The 21,614-nt window shown below is 39.5% G+C and overlaps 1 protein-coding gene across 4 annotated transcripts in view; it reads left to right on the forward strand.

Annotated features, from left to right (window-relative positions):
- The window catches only part of GRM1 (glutamate metabotropic receptor 1), a 404,029-nt gene extending 382,800 nt beyond the window's left edge, over positions 1–21,229 (forward strand). For 2 of the 4 annotated variants that reach the window (XM_032873126.1, XM_032873125.1), the window contains exon 9: positions 20,142–21,229. In XM_032873126.1, the coding sequence (XP_032729017.1) occupies positions 20,142–21,054 (913 nt within the window). In that variant the 3' untranslated portion in view covers positions 21,055–21,229. Of the gene's footprint in view, positions 1–12,191; positions 12,277–20,141 lie in introns of all 4 variants that reach the window. The other 2 variants (XM_032873128.1, XM_032873127.1) reach the window with 2 other exon arrangements.
- The last annotated feature ends 385 nt before the right edge of the window (positions 21,230–21,614 follow it).

A 21,614-nucleotide genomic window follows, 5' to 3' on the forward strand; every position in this document is an offset into this window, starting at 1 on the left:
AACTACTCTAGCATTATTACTGTTTTGGCCATTCTGGGTCTAGGACATCATTGCCATTACTCAAAATTTCATCATTATGCATGACATTACATCCAGGGTTTTTTATAATTTAGCTTTATCAGGTTGGGGATACTCCTTTATACCCTTGGTTTGCTGAGAAATCTTTCATAAACTGGCATTGAATTTTGTCACAATCTTTTTTTCCGCATCACTTGAAATATCGGATTTTTTCCCCTATTTTACTCTGTTAACATGGGGGAATAAACTGAAATATTATTGAATACTAATCCATTCCTGGATTTCCTAATATAAATTGTCCTTGGTTCTCTTCTATATTGGTTAGCCGAAATAGAGTCTACCTTGTCTGACACTGGTGTAGCTTTTAGTTTTGGTTAATGTTTCTTGTTATACATTATCCATCCTTTGTTTTTCAGCTTTTTTGTTCCTTATGTTTAAAGAATATCTCTCATAAGCTGCACATGGTTAGATTTAGATCTTGTTTCTTAATCATTTTGATAATACTTATATTTGAATTCGAATATTTAGTTAACTTCAGTTGGTCTAATTGCTGGCATAATCATATTTATATTTACTTAATTTCTGCTTATCTCAGTGGAATGATTACTTCCATTTATGTTTATTCTCCTTTTGTTTTTCTCTTCCTTCTTGCCTTCTTTGGATTAATATAGCATTTTAATACTCAATTTTCCCATCTACTAATTTGTTAGCTTAACTTTTTAAAATTATTCTTTTTATGGTTACCTTAGAGATTATAATAAGGATTTTCTGACTTTTGTAATCTTAAATAAATTAGTAGTTTAACACTTCCCAAACAAAGCCAGGATCTTAAAATACTTTAATTGCATTTGCTTTGTGTCAACTTTTGTGCTTTTCTGTTGTGCATTTTAATTCTGCAAACATTTTACATCTCATATTACATGACTATTATTGTTTTGCACAATCAATACATGCTGATATATTCCTGATATGTAAACCTTCGGTGATTTACTGAGATGATTTGAGTGTGTATTTTAGTTTTGTAAAGTTTATTCTGCTTCACCTGGCACATCCTTTTACTAGGGTACAGCTCTCCAAGGGCTGCTGTGGGTCCCCACTGTTTCCATAGGCTCCACATTATTCAAATGCCTTTAACTTCAATTGTGATTCCTCAGTGCTGTGAGACTTCCAGAAACTTCATTCTGATTTCCTGCAGTTTTCTACTTAGCGTTATATCCTGTGCTTTGTGCAGCCTGAAATTTGTACATTTTTCATGAGGGAACCTACTAAGTGTTAGTTTGTGTGTGTGTGAGAGAGAGAGAGAGAGAGAGACCTCCTTCCAGAATCTTGGCTCCTCAAGTCCTTATTGCCTTGGAAGACTTGAGATCAGTTTTTATGTCTACAGGCCTATGCACTTATAAAGTTTTTCTTGCTGCTTTACCTCTTAGTTAACTAAGATCCTCTGTCTGCATGCTCAGTCTGTTTTTCCCGAACCAAGAATCATCAAGTGTTCCCAGAGCAAATAGTTTGAAGATTATCCACTTGCCTTTCTGAAGTTCTCTTTTTTCTGACTTGGATTTCTGACTTGAATTCTTTCTGACTTGGTACGTTGGATTCTGGTTGCCATGACAGTTTTCAATGTTTGTAAATGAGTTTTAAAAATATTGAATCTACTTTTTCTAGTTGTTCTCGGTGAGAGAGTTGTTTTATCCCAGGTATTACATATTAGCTGGAAGCAGATGTCCTCTTATAACCAATTTTAGTATCTCCCCCTCTCATTTTTCAGTAAGCTACGATATCATTATAATTTCTTTTAGGGCTATGGGGACTATACATCTAATACTACGAAGGAAATCATAAGATAATTGCTATTTGATTCTTTTTCAGGTTTGATGGGTGGTGACATGAAGATATTAATGCCTCTGCTTAAAGAGAAATGGTAGCTTAAAATAAACTTTAATAGAAACTTATCTAATACTGTGAATGCCAGAGACAAGAATATCAGAAGCCTCGCACAATTCTAGATTTAAGTGACCTAAGTCCTTTTTGTTATCATTACTTCAATTTTAAGCTTCTTACCAAAGTAATTATTTCTTTTTTGTTTTTTTTTTCAATTTTTTATATTTTATCAAGGAGTAGGCAAATAGTTGATTGACAATCCTGGTCTTTTTAGCAAATCAAATATATAACAAGGATTCATCATTTTTAAAAACGATTTATTTATTTATTTTAGAGAGTGGGGAAAGGCAAAGGGAGAGAGAATTTTAAGCAGACTCTGTGCTAGGCACTGAGACCAATTCAGGGCTTAATTTCACAACCCTGAGATCACTCACAACCCTGAGCTATAATCAAGAGTCAGATGCTTAACTGACTGTACCAGGCAGGTGCCCCAAGGAGTCATCATTTTTAATTGATCAAAATTAAACTGAACTTGAAATTATGATTAATGAATCACAAGTTATTTATTATTTGAGAGAGAGAAAGAGCATAAGCAGGAGGTGCAGTGGGAGAGAGAGAGAGAGAATTTCAAGCACACTTCTCAATGAGTGTGGAGCCCTTCTTGGGGCTCAATCTCATGACCCTGAGATCATGACCTGAGCTGAAATCAAGAGTCAGATGCTCAACTGACTGAGCCACCCAGGTGTCCCCATGAATCACAAGTTATGATGAGTTATCAGCAACTATTTTCTGTTTTCTAAACACCTGCATTAATTTGCCATGATTACTCAATTTCTATGCCATATATAACATGTTTGGCAAACATGATTTTTGCATATTTTATTTAGATATTTGTCAAATGCTAGAGCAACAAGAAACATAACATGATTCATGCTCAAATTTGAGATAAGCACATAATGTAAGTGTACAAAATATACAAAAACTTTATGGATGCTATGATTTAGGTCAATTTAGGTAACTGAGACCCCCCCCCATCTGTATTCACAGAGATACATAAAATTAATCGTTTGTACCACTGTGGACTATAATTAACTTCATAAGAAGAGTCTTCAGTTAAATGAATATTAGTTCTGAGAGAAATTTGAGATAATCTAGTTTTCCAATTTTTAACTGATATCCCCCCCCTTTTTTATTAAGGTATAAGTGCCATATAACTATTAGTTTCAGGTGTACCATATAATGATTTGATATTTGGGCACATTGTGAAATGTTCACCATAATAAGTCTAGTTAGCATCCATCACCACACAAAGTCACAAAAGTTGTGTGTGTGTTTTATTTTTTGTTTTTTGTTTTTTTTTTTTTTGTCATGGGATAGGAACTTTTAAGATTTATTCTCTTGGCAACTTTAAAATATGCATTACAATATTATACTAGTTTACCTAAAGGTATTAGTTTGAATTTCCAAATTCTATACTTTTTATTTGATATTGCTCTTTAGTAGCTCATATTTTAATATATATTTGTAGAGATTTTACTTCAACCCTTTTTTTTCAGCAAAAGAAAATATATTCACAGATCCTAGGCAATGCCGTAGTTTACTGGGGTAAAGCTATGAGGAGAAGGAATTTTACTCCCAAATTATGATATTATAAACTTTTTTAGAATAATAATTTATTGCTTATTTTTTATATTTTAAAAAGTGATAAATATTTATTGTGGTCAATTTAGAAAATATAGGAAAGCACAAAATTATCTATAATTCTATGAATATACAGAGGTAAAACCACCATTACCATTTTTTTTGGTATATCCTCATTTTTACACACACACATAAATACATACATGTTATTTTTACTTATTATTTGTAAACTTAATTTTCACTGAGGATTTTATGACATTCAATATTTAATATTAGAATTAATTTAAGAATTAGTTATAAAAACAATTAGCATTTTTGATATTCCTGAAACTACCAAAGTGATGAAGAAATTCAGAAGTATTTCTGGTTTATTTTCCTATTAGGATTATTTCTCCATTCTGTTTTGATTTTTTCAGTCATTCATTCATTTACTATAAGTAGGTGCCCATATGCATTTTCACGTCCTCCACCAAAGTCCCTGGTTATGCATTTTGTCATAAGATGACTTTTAAATCACTCCCTTCATTCTTAAAAGTGATCATTCTTTGCATGAGAGATTATATGGTTTCCTTTTATTTCCAAAAGTTGGGGCAGGAAAAAAGGGGGATAAGAAGTACACAATGGTAAATCTGATATAGAATCTGCCCTTCAGAAACTATGGCCTATCAAATGTGGGAGATAAGAATTAACATCAATAACTTATATAATACAAAGTGAAAAGGATCACAGGGGAGATGCAAAGAAATAATATACATTGCAATGTGGTCAAAAACTTGATAAATATGTTTGAATGCTGAAGGAAATATGTGCAAAATCTTGTGAAGAGTAAAGAAATTTCGGGAATGTATATAAAAGACAAAAACTTTTTTATCAGGGAGTTACTGAAGTGATAAGGAGAGTGAGACTAGAATACCAGAGAGAGGAGAACCAAGAAGTGAACCAATGATCTGCAGCTGCTTTTCTCAGGGAGCATCTGCCAACTCCAGGCCCCAGCTGAGGGAATAATATCCAGGCATGACCCAAGCTGAGTATCCAGTCATGGCCCAAGCAGAGTCAGTGGAGGGAGGAGAGAAAGCAGAAGAGATGCTGTGGTCATCAGACTGAAGTGCTAAAAAGAAAGGGAGAGAGGCTTCAACACATGTCTAGCTTCTCTCTCAAAACATTTGCAATTGCCTGCAATTGAGCAGATCAGAAGGGCTAAAGATAAACTAAACACTTCTGACATAGAGCGGTATTTTCATGGAGTCTTTCAATAATGAGGAGACAGACCCACCTGTTGGGGGAATAAGAAAACAGAAATGCCTTTAGCAACCACTTGAGGCTGGACTGACAAAATTGGAGACTCAAAGGCACTCAATTTTATGGTCAGGGCTCCCCATCATTTGCCTAATTCTGAAGTTGTGTGGGTCAGGAAGCCAAAAATCTAAGCTGAAAATCTTTGAAAAGCTGGCCAGAAGCTCCCATAGCCTCTTAATGCTGAGGTGATAAACACCCACCAGATGAGGTGTACTAGTGCACAGTCAGATGTTCTGTTGAAAGTCCTGAAGGGATATACCCTACGGTAGACCAGTTCCTATCCCAGTTATAAAATAACTTTAACTCAGCTCAATTCTGGATTAGATTAAGATAATCTGTCCTCTTCTGCTTAACAGATAAAGTGGTAAAGCAACTCTAGCACAGATAATACCATCTACCATGTACTGCCTCTACAGAATCTTATTTTATATGTGTATGTGTGCTTTTGAATATATATGTGTGTGTGTGTGTGTATGCTTTATATGTTTAAGTATGGAGGTATCATATGTTTAGGCATGGAAAAGTTCAGATAATATTACAAAAAGTCAAGGGAAACAATTGGACAATGGAAGCAGAGCCACAGGTGATACACTGATCACTGTTGGAGGGTGTTAGAAAACCAAATCATTATTCTGAACATTTCTAAAGAAAAGAAAAGAATCACCCATTTGGCTTGTGTTTTCTGTTTGAACTCAACATCAAAGGAACTAAGTAACTGATGAGGGGAAATTCTACTTTAGAAAAGAAATCTAACTGACAAATACAGAAAGGATGATAGAATCGTAATAATGCCATTTTGCAGTTTTGTTATAAAATGATCTCCATAATGATCATCAGTGACTGCTAAAACCGTTAGATGAAAGGCTGATGGGAAGTTTTGTAACATATGCATTAGGCTGATCACACCTGAACCCACTGATCAATCTTAATGTGATTAATAGACAATCCAATTTATGTGCTTTTTGGTCTGGTATGATAGGGAGCAAACACTATCTCCTAGATGTTATACTCCTTGCACAAACAATCGTGAATCTGATCAAGCCCTCAGATCTAACTATCATTCCATAGGCAATATAGGTGGCAGAGGAACATATTAAATGACACGATAGGGACTCAACCAGTAAAATCTATAATCTGGGAAAAAAATCAGTATTTTTTCAACAAATAAATAGTCATCAAAAAAGGAGAAGGGAACATCTATAGATTAAAAAAGGTTCAAGAGAGTCACCAACAAAATGCAATATGCAGATCTTGTTTGGATGCTTATTTGAAAATCAAAAGTAAAATAAAAATATATGAGACAATCAGGGAAATCCAAATAGTGACTTTAATATTAAACATTTAATATCAAATATTAAAGAATTACTATTAATATATTTTAGATGTAATAATACTATTATTTTTCCTTTTATTATAAAAATGTGCACCTATATTATAGGCCTAGATACTGAATTACTTATGGATGAAAACATAATGATTTAGCTTTTCTTTAAATAAATGTCAGTATAGATGGAACAAGATTCACATATATATTATTATTGAAGCTGAATAGAGATATGGTGTTCATTTTAGTATTTTCATGTTTCTATGTTTTTGGAATTTTTCATAATAAAAAGCCTTTTTTTAAAGATGTCTGAAAAACAAACAGAATGAATAATATGAATTCTCACATACTGGTCAAAATTGGGCAAGCACTTGTTAGAGCAATTTGGCCATATATAAGAAAGATGAACGTACCCTCACAACAATCTACCAACTCTAAGTCCATAGCTTAGGAAAACTCTCCCATATATGTGTATAAGAGACATAATCTAGAATGTTTACTGTGCACTGCTTAAAATAGCAAAATGTAGGAAACAACCTAAGTGGACATCAGTAGAATTGAGCGTATTTTTGGTAGTGTGGTATGTATTCAGTTTAAGTGAATGAATGAGAACTGTTCTTGGAACACTACATCAAAAACTAATGATGTATTGTCAGGTGACTAACATAACACATACACAGACACACACACACACACACACACACACAAAGAATTAGAACTATACCTATTAATGTAATACAAAATGGAAAAAAATGGGCAAATGACTGAATGGAAATAGAGTGTGATGCCATGTCAATAAAATCTAATAACATGGTAAACACTACCATATATTATTTATTAACACATACGAATGTATGTTGTAAAAGTATTAAATTATGCCAAGTGATGATTCATATACCAAGTTTTCCCTGGGAAAGGCTAGATTAGTATTAAGAGTAATATACAGAGGACTTCACATATGTTCTTAATGTTTTCCAAAGAAAGAAAATCTTACATAAGGAAAAAATGTTCATATTTGGCAAATCTATAATAATTAAATTGAATTTTATTAGGTCATTTTCTATAAGCTCTTATTAGCTTAGAAATCTTTATAATTAAAATTCTCTTTAAAAAACAGTATTTTACACCTCTCTGGAGAAACTGCATTGTGTGTTTATATAAAGAACATTAATGTACAGTATTAGATATCCATGTACTAAAATGAAGAGTAGAAGAAATTACCATTTACAGAGGGCTTACGTATATAATCAGAGCTCCACTCTCCTCTCTGACGAACAAATATTTAGAAATAAATATTTAAATTCAGATAAGAAAAAAATGCATTTGGCTTTGGAAAACAATCAGAGACATAAATTATCCTATATTTATCTACAACAACAACAAATAAAAGATAGACCACACTCTGCTAAAATGGTCTTGAATGGTTGCTGCCAATCTTTATGATTACTTTGGACAGCTGCCACATTATTATTTCCATGGTAAACTGACCATCTGGAATTGTATAGACTGTTTCTCTCTGCTAAAAGTAGACTCACCACCAAAGTAGACTCACAGAAACGCAACTTCAGACAGATGGCTAACCTGCTCTGTACCTAGCTTTCACCTGCTCTCGCCACCTCCATTCAGTGTCACTAACGTTCCCCACCCCACCCCCAAACACCATCCTCCATAATCTGAAAAGAGTTTATTTTTTAGTAGAAATTATTGAAATTCTTAAATACATTCTTAAGTAAAATGAAGTAAACTTTGAGATACTCTGGATTAGTCTACTTTAAATCTCACTGAGATTTAAAATACCTGGGTCTTTTGTCTGTGCTTTTGTTCCTCCATCCTTCAGAGAAAGGGTTTTAATAGTGGTACCTTAAACTGCAATAACATTTTGCTACTTAGAATCATTTTCACATTTATTCTTTCAACAATCCGTTATGGATAAAAAAACTGAATCTGAGAGGGGCAAATACACAGTTGGAAAGTGCCTGGTTTCCTGGGCCCTTATCCAGCCATCCTACTTCTGCACTACCATGAGTGAAACCTGTTTGTAACAACTTCTCAAGTTCATGTGAAGAATAATTCCTTGAACAGAAACTGACATATGAATGAACTACTGTAAGGAAAATAACACATTATGGGGTGCCTGGGTGACTCAGTCATTAAGCATCTGCCTTTGGCTCAGGTCTTGATCCCAGGGTCCTGGGATCAAGCTCCACGTCAGGCTCCCCACTCAGTGGGAAGCCTGCTTCTCCCCCTCCCACTCCCCCTGCTTGTGTTCCCTCTCTCACTGTGTCCCTCTCTGTCAAATAAATAAAATCTTAAAAAAAAAAGAAATAAAATAACACATTAAAACAAAGTTATATGTACACCCAAAGAGAGAAGGTCTCTTCTACAAAGGAAGATTTGGACAATGAGAACAGATGAGAGAAACTTGTAATAAGCAGTAACTCTATAGGAAGAGCAGAGGAGAGGAGAAGAGAAGGAAGGAAGAAAGGAAAAAAGAAAAGAAAAGGAGGATGAAAGAAAAATAGAAGGAAAGAAGAGAAAGGAAAAAAGAGCAAAAGAAAAGAAAAAAACTGCACTTTCAGAAGAAATTGAAGAGGAATCTTTCTTACTAAATTTCTGGGGTTTCTTTAAATCCATGGTTTCTGCCAAAAGATTCAAGCACAGATTTGGGACTTATATTTGACAAGTCTCCATATGCTGCAGTTTCCCTCCAAGCTTACTCCGGCTTGCCGAATCTGGTTGGTTGAATATGTGGTTTTACAGTTGCTAAAAATACCCTGAAGTCAAGTTCCTCTCAGTTTCTGTGCAGTGATAAAACGGACACTCTGGCATTAGATTTTTCAAGGCTCTGGCCTGTAACCTTTAATCAACCACCCCTTTCATAAAAGTAAGATCTGTAGGCATAGGGCATATACATTTCACTTCAACACAAAGCGAGTCAGAGACCGAAGAAAATGGCTCTATGAAGGAAATGCTGTAATTTTTTCAACTATTTCAATCAATAGTGAATTAAGGTGGCTTTGAGATTGCTGGAAGTTACTGTGTGGAGTTTGGCTGTCAATATGACTGCCACCTCTAAAGGAACCATAGAACTGTCCACAAACTGCCTCAGTTAATTCCAAGTCTGTACCAGAGGCCACAGATCTCCCTCCCCTGTCCCTGGGAGACGGAAGTGCTATCGTCCAGACATGCCACACTCTGTGCACCTATGCTAATGTCAGCATGTCAAGTCTCTCAGCTGTCAAGGCGTTTCCCTGTGGTTTTTAGCATCATCATATACCCAGCAGACAAGACCAGCTACATCATTTGCAGGGCCCGGTGCAAAAAGAAAACATGAGGCCCTTGGTTGAAAACAGAGGGAAATGTTACAGAGACTACAATATAAAGCTTTTTCTCCTGTGGTCTCTGTCTCAACCTGTCTTTGTGGTTTTTTGTTTGCTATTTAATGCTGCACTCCCATGCAGGGTGGGGTGGAGGAGATTTGGGGGACAAGTGTGTACTCTACCAAGTGTTGCAGCCCACAGTCTGCGGCGACTCCATGCTGGTGCAAACTTCAGGCCGCCAGATCCCCCTCCCACCCATCCAGTCCCTGGCCTAACACTACAGGGAAATTGAACCAAGCATCTCCCCGCTCCCCTCCCCCCTCCCCTAGCCTCTAGCAGACCGGTGATGTTCAAGGGAATTATGACAACAGCAAGTGGACTAGAAGGTGCCTGCACAGAGGATGGATGAGAGGCTCACTCCTGTGGTGTTGCCTGTCAAACGCACTGTGGCCCTGCTAGTCCAGGGAGGGGAAGGCCCATCACTGCCTGGAGATGCTCCACAGCATGTGCGCTTGACCCTAATTTGATCTTCCTGCTTTCATGCCCAGATCCCCTGCCACTGGTGGAAAGTGACGGTGATCCCTGGTCAGGTCAAGATAGTGAAGCCTCGGAGGGTCCCGGGAGCACCAGGGAAGTTAGGGAGGCAGGACCCTGGGTAAGCCTGAGGCTCCAAGCCCTGAGTGCATGCTCCATTTCCCCATCAAACATCACTGACAAAACACAAATTAAGTGATACAAGGATTACAGTTTTCAAAATGATGACTGTAGACCACTAAATCCCAAGTGCAGGGACCTTCTGATGAGGAACAAGTGGTGCATCTGTATTGGCCACAGGGCCCTGAGCCAGCCTGGGTGGGGTCCTGGATTTCCAGCACCCTGGGACCAGGCCACATGCAGACATTATCTACAGGTAGAATTAACTAGGGGATTCAAGGGACACCGGCAGTTTAGCAAGGGAAAAAGAAACGCCTTGAGTGTATTTTCTGTCTTTCTTCCTGAGAAATGAAGTTGTCCTATTATTTTGTAGGTTAAGTGTTCTTTCTTACTGATAACTTCATTTATATAGTGAAACATCATACTTTTGTCCCTTGTCATCTACTTGCTGGTATTTTCATTGTTGTCATCATTTTTGTGATTTCATGTGGCCATACTGAATGTCAGGGACAAACTTCTTCAGCAAGGTTAATAGCAAACATTATCTCTTTGTCTGCTTTTTAAAATAAATGGATCATTACAGTAGTAACGAAGTTACAACAAGGTGTTTCAAGTTTTTATCTCTGGGTGAGGATTTCAAATTATTCTGGGACTTTGAAATGATTTATTGAATGACCCAAACTTGGCAGGCATACACATAGAGATTAATTTTATTTTTCTCTTTTACCTTCAACTGTGCTATGGAAGACTTTTTTCCCAACTTCGACTTTCAGATGAGATTCCTTGAATTCAGGAATTCTAGTGTATTCTTGTTTCAAACCTCAAATTCACATCTCTCTTTCTAGCACGTGCTGGACCTCAGCCTGGGAGATGTGGAATGGGAAGGGCCGTGGTCTGCTCCTGCAATATCTCTGGCTCCTCTCTCTTCTGTTTCCCCTCTTGTGTCCACTTTAGTGGGAAAAAAAGATAGGAAACATAGCCAAAGTTTTTGACTTGACTGCGGCTGTTGTGGTCCTCTTCTGATTAACACTGGATAGTTGTCACCAGGATCTTGGGGTAGGTGCCCAATGTTGATACACAGAGAATATTTGTGGGCTTTCAGGGATCCCTAGAGGGGACTTCATTTCTGAGAGTTCCTTCATATTGAGATTCCACCCAATTCAACCGACCTCGTCCATCTACCCATAGTCCACCCACTGATGGTTCACCTTTAGCATCTTGTTCCTGAAATTCTTTTCTGTGATTGGCAGCTTTCTTATGTGGAGTGATAACAAGATGGCTTTATCCCACTACCTTCTGCAGTGCTGTTTAATTCATGGGAAACCCACTTATCCTCACTCCAACAAATGATGGTAAAAGGCCAGCTGCCCGTGTCTGCCCGTTAGCCTTGCCATGACCATTCAATGCTCTTCTCCCCTTATCAGATCATCCTATGTGCTGTATAAGGAGACATTTAGCCAGGGAATCAGATGGCATTCTCCCCAAGTGGCAGATTCCTCCAGTCTCTCGCTGCTCCCCCTCTCTCTACCATCCGATACACTCTGTCTGTAAGGGCCAAGAGATAAATGTAACTTTATAGGAAGTGACAGCAATGCTTTTGTGATAACATAAAATGAAGGAAAATTAACAATGCAATTAAAATTCACAATGTAAGACATAAATCCACAAACACCCTTTAAGAGGGGTGATGGTCAGGGAGATTCAGCCTGCATCCGTGTGAGTGGAGATGGGGCCCACTGCCACAAGGAGGAAAGGGGAATGTCAAGAGTGGAGGGAAAGAACTGATTTTGGACAGACAGACACACAGCAGAAAAAGCATCTGCCATTTGGAAAGAGATGGTCCCATAAGGTAAAAGAAAGAATGCACTCCACTGATGTGGTTTTCAGAAATGAGCCTAGCTTTAAGAAACAGCCAATGCAAGAGAGACACACGGGGTTGGAGATGACATGGAGAAAGGCTCTGGCCCAAGCCCAGGCACCACCTGAGTGGTGTGATCACTATATCTGTACACATGTATAACCACTCACTCACTGAGTGTCTTTTTCTTTTCAATCTTCAGGAAGAGGCAGCCAGAGTTCTCGCCCACCAGCCAATGTCCGTCGGCACATGTGCAGCTTTGAAAACCCCCACACTGCAGTGAATGTGTAAGAGAAGCTGCATGGACAATGTAGTGGTTTGGCCCTTGCTTTCTCTCTCCTGGGTTTTCCCACTTTCTAACATGGAAACAGATGTGATGCATGCCATCAAGAATGAGGAACCATTTACGTGCTGTGCACGACTGCCTTAATTTGATCGTCCACCGTTCTTAAAAGGGCACTGTCAAGTTGTTAGTCTTTTTGCTTTTTTAAGTTTCAATGCAAGACACAATACTTTTTCCGATTCTGGAGATCCACTTTTGCTTGTGACTCCCACTCGCAAGCTTGAAAGTGAGTTTTCCCCCTTCATAAATTTGTCAGCTTTTCCTTGGCAAACGGAGCTCTTCGCTTCTCTTTTTCTTTTTTCTTTTCTTTTCTTTCTTTCTTTCTTTTTTTTTTTTGCCTTTTTGCTGTTGCACAAATGTTTGAAATGATGCTGTCTACATTAAAGTAAAAGCCACACCTTGAACTTATGGAGAGTTCCATAATATCAGTTTGAGGGGGTAGGCACTGACATGAGCCTCTGCTGGGTGCCTCCCACATCCTGGGGTGCACAAAACAAAAGTTTTGTGAGTCCCATGAAAAGAGAGTTTTACAAAAAGGAAATGTAGTTATTTCTCCAGAATTCTGAGTGTTTTTATCAGATGTTCAACATCTGATAAAAATGGTGCATGTTTGGTCCAATTTTTGACCTTTAGATCTTGACAGTGTCTCTTTAAGTTAACAAAAGAACATAGACCATGTTCAATTCATTGTGCATGGAGTCTGTGGTCATTTTCAGCTGTTTCTTTACAGCCCTTCAAACTCCTGGGAGAGTCAAAGGTACACATTCCTGCAGCAGGAGGGAGTCCACTGATAAGGTGTCTGTGGCTTGAATAGCTCTTCAGATGAGAAGAGCCCAATTTGTTCAAATGTTTGCTACTGAACCTGGCTGTGGAGGCCAGCATATGAGGCCATGGTGTCTCTTCACTCAGTGGAGTGCATTGGAAAATCTGTGTTCTGATATTCCCTTAAAAAGCCCAAATAGGAAGAGTGTGGTGGTCTCACTCAAATCATACTGATTCTTTAAGGGGAGAATATGGTAGCCATGCCAGTATGCTTCAGGTAGTGGTCAGGAGGCCCCTGCTCATCTAGATCAAAGTCACTCTAGTCTGCTTGGATGCACCGTCTGTAATTTTCCCAAGTCAAAACGCATTGGGGATTTCTTACAGCATGGGTTGAGTCTGACCAAGGGCACAACAAGGAGATCCTGATCATGACAGCTGCTGGCTGCCTGTCAAAAGGAATTGATGGGAATAGTAGATGTGCTTGTCTTGCTGTGACAGCAGGGCCAGAAAGAGAGGAGAGTCACCTAATTTCATTATTTAAAGGTGAGTGCCTATAAGCAAAAGCAAAGACTGAAAGTGGGTACATTCTTGGTAGGTGATGACAAAAAAAAAAAAAAAGCCCTGATCGGCAAAGCTAATAGGTTGGTTGTTAAGAATCTCGGAATAGGATCTATTCAAGCCTTCTTTCAGGAGACTATAAAGGATCAGGAAAAGATTGAGAAGAGACTGGCTATTTTTAGCCTTGGCTGTTCCTCAACAAACAATAACAAAAAAGATATGTTCTCTCTGTGACCTTCAGTTCCCACAGCTTTTGTGAACAATCAAGGCAATGGGACTAGTGATGGAGATAAAGCTGCCTACTGGACCATTATGGTCTGCCTAGATCTATCTTGTCTCTGAGGAATAATCCCAGCAGAGCAATGCAACTGTCCTGTGCTTCCAGAGCATACTGCGAGGACTCCAGGGTAGAGTTGAGGAACATCAAATGACTTGCTATTAAAATTACAGGTCTGGTAGCATGGAGCATGGAAGATACAATAGTGCTTGACTTGAAGTTCCTTCAAAGGGAATGGAATCTAGACTCATCTAGACTTCCTGGAGGAATATAATTACAGCTTGTATACCTCTGCTAAAACAATACTCCTGTACCAACATGATATCTTCAGTAAACTTTGGCATGAGAATTTCTTTCCTCAGCCAGTAATCATGATTAGGTTGATTATGATCATGATTATGATTATGATCATTAATCATGATTAAATGGCCATTTAAAATGTACGTAGGAAAAATTTAGTAACCATCAGAATTCTATTCATTAGTTTGAAACAGATTTATCAGTTTTCTCAAGACAGTAGACCCTATGCTTGGACAAAGTTTATGGAGCCTCCTGTTCTTTGGTGAGCTCATTTTGTTTGTGGATGTCTTTTTCTTAATTAATTCATTGAAGAGAGCACAAAGCTTAATAAAGGCAAACTGATTTCCTTTGTGCTATCGTGTATCCTGTATCATATAACTTTAACATATAGAATGTGACTCATCTAAAGATTTTAAAAAGAGGACTTATATTTAGACTTTGAGATATTGTAAATTTCGGTAAGCCAAGTGGTTCTCTGACTAACTTATGATGTTAGAATCAGAGGAGAGGGATAAAATTCACAATGCTATTTAAGACTGATACCCGCAGAAGCCACCAAGTTACCATGTAGTCAAAAAGCAATTGTGTCCAATAACACATTCAGAGATTTTCTACCTTACTAGTGGTGAATCAAAAAGGTGAGAAATTTTAATTATGTTCACATAGGCTCCCAGGGATTATATACTGAATATGCAGATTTTTCTGGAAAGCCTTCAAAAGTGTAACTGGCATCAGTGGAAGTCCTTTGTACTGAAGATTAACTTGGCGTTGCCTGGGAAAACAAGAGTCTGACTCATATGGCTTCAAATAGTTCCTCTGCCTGCGATTCTACAAGAATCACTACTCAGACTTCCTTCTGGTACCAGCTCCCTGAAGCAGGAAGAGGCAAGGCATTTGGACAACACATGTCTGGCATCCCTTTCCGAGTGTCTCAGTTGGGGGAGCACCAGCCTTTCTGGAAAGGCCTCGTGTGCCCACCGTGGCCATACGGCCAGAGCAAAACTGCCCGTAAGCCTGTAGCTTTGATTTCTTCTCTGGACTTGATAAGCCATTCTCTCCATGCTGTGACTCAATGGCACTTCCTGTTTCCACTGTCATTTTCAGAGAAAACAAATGCTAACCTCTTTAGGTTCCAAGGAGTGAGTCTCCCCTCCTTCTGCGAAGGTCTTGCCTTGTCTGTGGGCTCTCTGGATGCCATCCTTATGTTTGTCATGAAGCTATAAAGCCTCATGGCAAAGACTGGAATTGGACATAAGGGAGACAGGTGCTGTGGAAGCTTCCCCCTCAGGCAGCTTGTGCAGGATGCTTCCCTCCTGATCTCAAACACCCACCCACTGTTATTCCCATTTTAGACCTCTCTGGAGCAGAGAGTGGTGTACCCTGCAGATGTAACTAGTACTTACTGAAACAAATAAAACAGACAAGATCACTCTGAATGCCAAAGATATACTAATCTGTTTACACCACCCACTTCCAACCATTCTCCAAAGTGCTGTAAATATTGGGTTTTCTGTTTGGGGGGATTGTTAGACTTATCTAATGAGAGAAAAACCAAAGCAAGATCCCAAGTCTGTCATAGTTGGCATGGCAGCCCCAGGCCTGCTTGGCTCTGCACACTCCCAGTACAGATCACCATCTACATCCTGGTTCCTCTCCAGCCTAACAGACATTTCCTCCAATAACTTCTGTATCAATAAATATCTTTTGCCACCTGAGGCATTCACGCCAAATGCTACTGAATTTGATCTTCGAATATGAGGTTGTTTTAAGCCTGGTGTCTGCCTTCTGAAGTGAGAGCAGGAAGGATGGGGCGTTTTGCGACAATTATGTGGTGTTTATCGATCACGCTTTTCCTAATACTTCTATTTAGGAAATGAAGTAAAATTGAATAATAGAAGGAAGCAGTTGGTGGCTGAAACAAAAGGTATTAAAGTTATCTGGGATTAAACCAAAGATTTATTTCATAGTAATATTGCACTTTGATAATGCATTTACTCCTTTTGGCTGCCCCCTATTTTATACATTTTTTTCTCTTCTTAATATCATAACAGCGGACTCCCGGCCTTTTCAAATAGGGTAATCCCTTTTCACACCAAAATGCTTATTAAACCTCCACCCAAATCAGTGATAGTAATCGTACTGTTTTTTTAGTAACCACTTGACCACAAAACACAAAAAAGCTTCTCAGAATTTAGCTACACTTGTATCTAGCAACACACTTTATTGTGATAGCATTTATGTGCGTTTCAATATAACAATGTACAATCTATCAAGAAATAGTACCGATCCAGTCTAAAAGCAAAGCTCATCACATGTGTAGATTTATGGACCATTCGAGCTGTATATGAACCTGATGTCAGAAACACTGGATTCAGAAGGACTAAACTTTATACTCTGGGCTAAAGTTTCTATGAGATGATACATTTCCTTCACTATCTCTGGTTTGTAAGAAGCAATTTGTTTTGTCGTTGGGGAAAAAAAAAGGTTAATCTAATTTTCTTAAGCTAATAAATGCCCTGGGACATTAGAACTGTTTCCTAATTGAACAGTTCTTTACAGCAAATCTAGAGCAAGACTCTGAGGGGAAGGAAAGCTACTAATTTTGACAGCCAGGGTAAAAATCTCCCATTTCATGAATAAAAATGGTATTGGATTAAAACAGAACTAAGATGTGATTTTATCTATATGCAAGATGATTAATAATGCCATTAAAATAGGGAAGCACATGATTTAAATAGAGGCCCACATAGGGCCCTGGGAAGTGAGGAGAAGAGCCTATGTGAGTGAGTGAATGAAATAAGTCCTGAGAATACAAGAATGCCTTTTTGCCGGGATGTATGGAGACTGGAATAATTGCTTGTTGGGGAATGTAAGCCTGGGTTAAGTAAGGTGTAGACTAGCTCTCAAGGGACTTGTTTCTTAAACACCCACACATACACACACATATGCACACATACACACACAACTAAATAAAGACTCAAAGCATCCTTTTAGTTTAATGAATTAAAAAAAAATAAGCCTTGAGAGGCAGGCATTGGAAGAAGGAAAATATGTATCCATTGCAATTCAAAGTGATGCAAATTAGGGGCTCCCGGGTGGCTCAATCCATTAAGCATTTGACTCTTGATTTCCACTTAGGTCATGATCTCAGGGTCCTGGGATTGAGCCCCTCATTGCACTCCATGCTCAGGGTGGAGTCCACATTCAGGAAGGAGTCTGCTTGTTTCTCTCCCTCACCCTATGCCCCTCTCCCCAGTCATACTCTTCCGCTCTCTCTCTCTCTCTCTCTCTCTTAAATAAATAAATAAAATCTCTTTTTAAAAAAGTGATGCAAATCATTGAGGTTGGATGGTACACTAAAGCGTATTTAAGAGACAAGGCAAGAGGCAAATCAGTGGTTTTATACTTTCTGGAAGAGTCATAATGAATGTGTTAAGAGAGAGTGAGACGGCTTGAGTAAAGTGAGGATTGGAGGAAACTGAGAAAGAAGGAGGTGGGAGGTGAGCTCACCTAGAGTTTCAAACTCAGAACTGTGGATTGTGGTCTTGGTTGCTGGCTGGGTGACTGTGTGTTCATGCTGGAAACACAAACTGTTCTATAGTTGACTCAACTCAGAAGAAAGGTATTCTAACAATAGTGTAGAAGCTGAAAAGCCAGTAATTTTGCATTTACAAGTACTTCTACATTCTCAGGAAATATATTAAGCATATATTTCAGAGAAATATTAAGTTTCACATAGTATTTTGGAGATGAGATTTTTCTTAGATAATTAAACATATAGCATAAATGGGGTGCCTGGGTGGCTCAGTCAGTTGAGCATCCAAGTCTTGGTTTCAGCTCAAGTAGTGATCTCAGGGTTGCAAGATCGAGCCCTCCCACCAACTCCACTGTTGGGCTCCACACTCAGCAGGGAGTCTGCTCAAGATTGTCTCTCCCTCTTCCTCTGCCCCTCTTCTCACCTGCATGCTCTCTCTCTCAAATAAATAAATAAATATATATAGCATATAAACTATAAGATAGAAGAACTACCTTTTCATAAATAATGACATTTTAACTAATTTTATTATTATTTATATATTATTTAACACAATTTAACTAATATTTAACTATTCTAAGACTTTTTTTAAAATTCTAAGACTTTTAAATCCAGAGTTTTCCATAATAGGTATCAGAATTTCTGCAAGACTCTGTATTTATTTGGCTCACTTCACTTTTCAAGATTATAATATATAAAATGTCAAAATATTATCATCATCATAAATGCAACATGCATAATTTTTGAAGTATTCATTCTTGTATTTTCAAAATGACTAAATAAATCATTATATTAACTATTGGTCACTTCCTACATTTTTCGAAACAAAAGACCATGATACAGAATAGTTTATTTCACACATCCACCTAAGAAAAAAATGTTCTTTATTCCTATTCCTTTTACTGTCAAAAATGTGTTGACATTGTGCTACTTTCTCTGTTGTTTTCATGGATACAGTGAAAAAGCAAACTCAAAAAAAAAAAAAAAAAGAACGACACACACACACACATACACACACACACAAGAAAAAATATCCTGATGTAAGTATTAACACTGATGTTATTAATAGTATGCTATGGTAAGGTACCGCCATCTGCTAAAATTGTACAGGAAAAAAAAGAAAGCCAAAAGTCCAAAAGTAAGACGAGAATTATTACAACATACAGAATAGAATCTGAGTGATAGGCACAGTACCTCTCTTTTCTTCCACCTTCTCTTCCTCTTCCTTCTCCCACTTCTTTCTCTTCTCCTTCATCATCTTCATCCTTCTCCTCTTCCTTCTCCTAACTGGTTTTTTGATGGTCCCATAAAGAATGAAAGGTAAAAAAACAGGTGGGCTGCTGGTACCCTAACATTTTTCTTCTCCAAAGCTCATCAAGGAAAAGGGCAGGCAGGGACCTTTGCCTCTGTAACTTCTGCTTTCTCTGAATCTCCATTTTGTCTTGTTTGCGTCACCAGCTATGTTGAAGGGCTAAAGCAGGGTCTGAGCATCTGTGTTTTGCTGGGCTTCCTGGTTCTATCACTTTTCAAACACACCTAGTTAAAAGTCCCCAGCGGGAAATCCCAAACTAGCAGCTGTGAATCAGGGCCTTTATGTGAATTGTGATTCATTGTATGTGTCGGGAATAATGCATTGAAATAAAAAGAAAGGCAAAAGTTATGACACACTAAAGTGGAACATGGGCCTGGGTTTTCTGTCATCTGCTTTTTTCTCTTCTGTACAGGTGCCATGTGTCTGACCTTGCTACTCTGGTACCAGGAGATACCCACCTATCAGAAAGGGCAACTGAGGGGATGTATTTTATAACCTCACGGGACAATGAGAGTAGCTTAATCTGTGGGTTTTAATTTGTTCCAGGGGCTTCAGAAGAAAGGAAGGCAAGGGCTATGGTCATTATGTTCTGTTGTCCATGTGTATCTGTAGTTTTATTTCTTATTTGTTTCCTCCATCAATTTTGGAATCTTTCAAGGGCTTGCACTGAGTGGCAACGTTGTGGTTACCTTAAGTGTATGTGTGAGTACATGAGTGTGTAATAACTGTGAAATCTCAGATGGAAATGAAAATAGCCGCTTCTGCGGCAGGTTGGTGTTTCTCCCCACTCCAACTTTCTCAGGGTCAAAGTGTTCTGCCTCGTCTTGGGGTTGATGGAATCACTGACTGCAGCTACAGAGGCAAGCTGTGGTCACTGCAATTTTTGGTCTTTGACCTGTAATAAGGGGAGGTTAAGGGTATGGAGGCCAGGCATACAGTTGGGTGGGGAAGGGGGGAGTGGGGGGTATCAAATTGCATTGAGCTGGGATTGCATATAATTTATATGTATTTTCTCCTGTGTGCATGATATATCTGCAAATAAATCCATCTCTATTTTATTCATAGTTCTAATGGCAAGTCTGTGTCATGGTCTGAACCAGGTGGAAGACAGGTGCCCAAGGGACAGCACATGTGGCACCGCCTCTCTGTGCACGTGAAGACCAATGAGACGGCCTGCAACCAAACAGCCGTCATCAAGCCCCTCACTAAAAGTTACCAGGGCTCCGGCAAGAGCCTCACCTTTTCAGATACCAGCACCAAGACCCTTTACAACGTAGAGGAGGAGGATGCCCAGCAGGTTGGCTTCAGCCCTCCCAACAGTCCTTCTATGGTGGTGCACCGACGGGTGCCAACTGCGGTGAGCACCCCACCTCTGCCGCCCCACCTGACCACAGAGGAGACCCCCCTGTTCCTGGCAGACCCGGCCATCCCCAAGGGCTTGCCCCCTCCCCTCCAGCAGCCACCGCAACCGCAGAAATCCCTGATGGACCAGCTACAGGGAGTGGTCAACAATTTCAGCACCGGGATCCCGGATTTCAATGCGGTGCTCGCAGTTCCTGGGGGCGCGGGGAACGGGGTGCGCTCGCTGTACCCGCCCCCGGCGCCTCCGCAGCACCTGCAAATGCTCCCGCTGCAGCTGAGCACCTTCGGGGAGGAGCCCGCCTCACCGCCAGCAGACGACGACGACGAGGACGACAGCGAGAGGTTCAAGCTCCTCCAAGAGTACTTGTATGAGCGGGAAGGGAACACAGAGGAAGACGAACTGGAAGAGGAAGACGAAGACCTGCAGGCGGCCAGCAAACCTGCCCCCGAGGATTCTCCTGCTCTAACGCCTCCGTCGCCTTTCCGTGACTCCGTGGCCTCGGGCAGCTCGGTGCCCAGCTCCCCCGTGTCCGAGTCGGTGCTCTGCACCCCTCCTAACGTGACCTACGCCTCGGTCATCCTGAGGGACTATAAGCAAAGCTCTTCCACCCTGTAGGAAGGAGGTGTCCACGTGGAAAGCAAGAGAAACCAGGGAGCACCAGCACCTCTGGAGATGTGCGGATAGCTGGGAGGAGGAGATGGGAGAGGAGCGTGAAGTGTGCGGGAAAGGGAGACAATGCTGCTGCTGCCTTAGGGAAGGCCAGAGGAAACTGCTCTGCAAGCAAAAAAAATCCCAGCGAGGATCCCGATTCTTGAATTATTCAAAAGCCTTCTCTGGGAAGAAAGGGAATTCTGACAAAGCACAATCCCATACAGTGTACAACTTTCACCGCATAAATAAATAAACACATGCGTACATAAATAAACAAGCAAACAGAAATAATCTCTTCTTTTGGACAATTGTGCATAGATACACTCGCCCACACACGCTTGGCTTGAAGAGACAGCACGTGTGGACCAGCCAGGTGAATCGTTAGCTGACATCATGGTATTCATGGCAGTCATGGCGAGCGTGGGGCAGCCAGACCGGGCAGGTGGGTGAAGGAGGGGCAGGGATGGAACCACCCGTGGAACAGCAGCTCATTTTTCTCTATCCCTTCTCCTTACTAGTGTTCA

Source organism: Lontra canadensis, unplaced genomic scaffold, assembly GCF_010015895.1.
Source record: "Lontra canadensis isolate GAN:19392208 unplaced genomic scaffold, GSC_riverotter_1.0 scaffold47, whole genome shotgun sequence".
Taxonomy (NCBI): Eukaryota; Metazoa; Chordata; class Mammalia; order Carnivora; family Mustelidae; genus Lontra; species Lontra canadensis.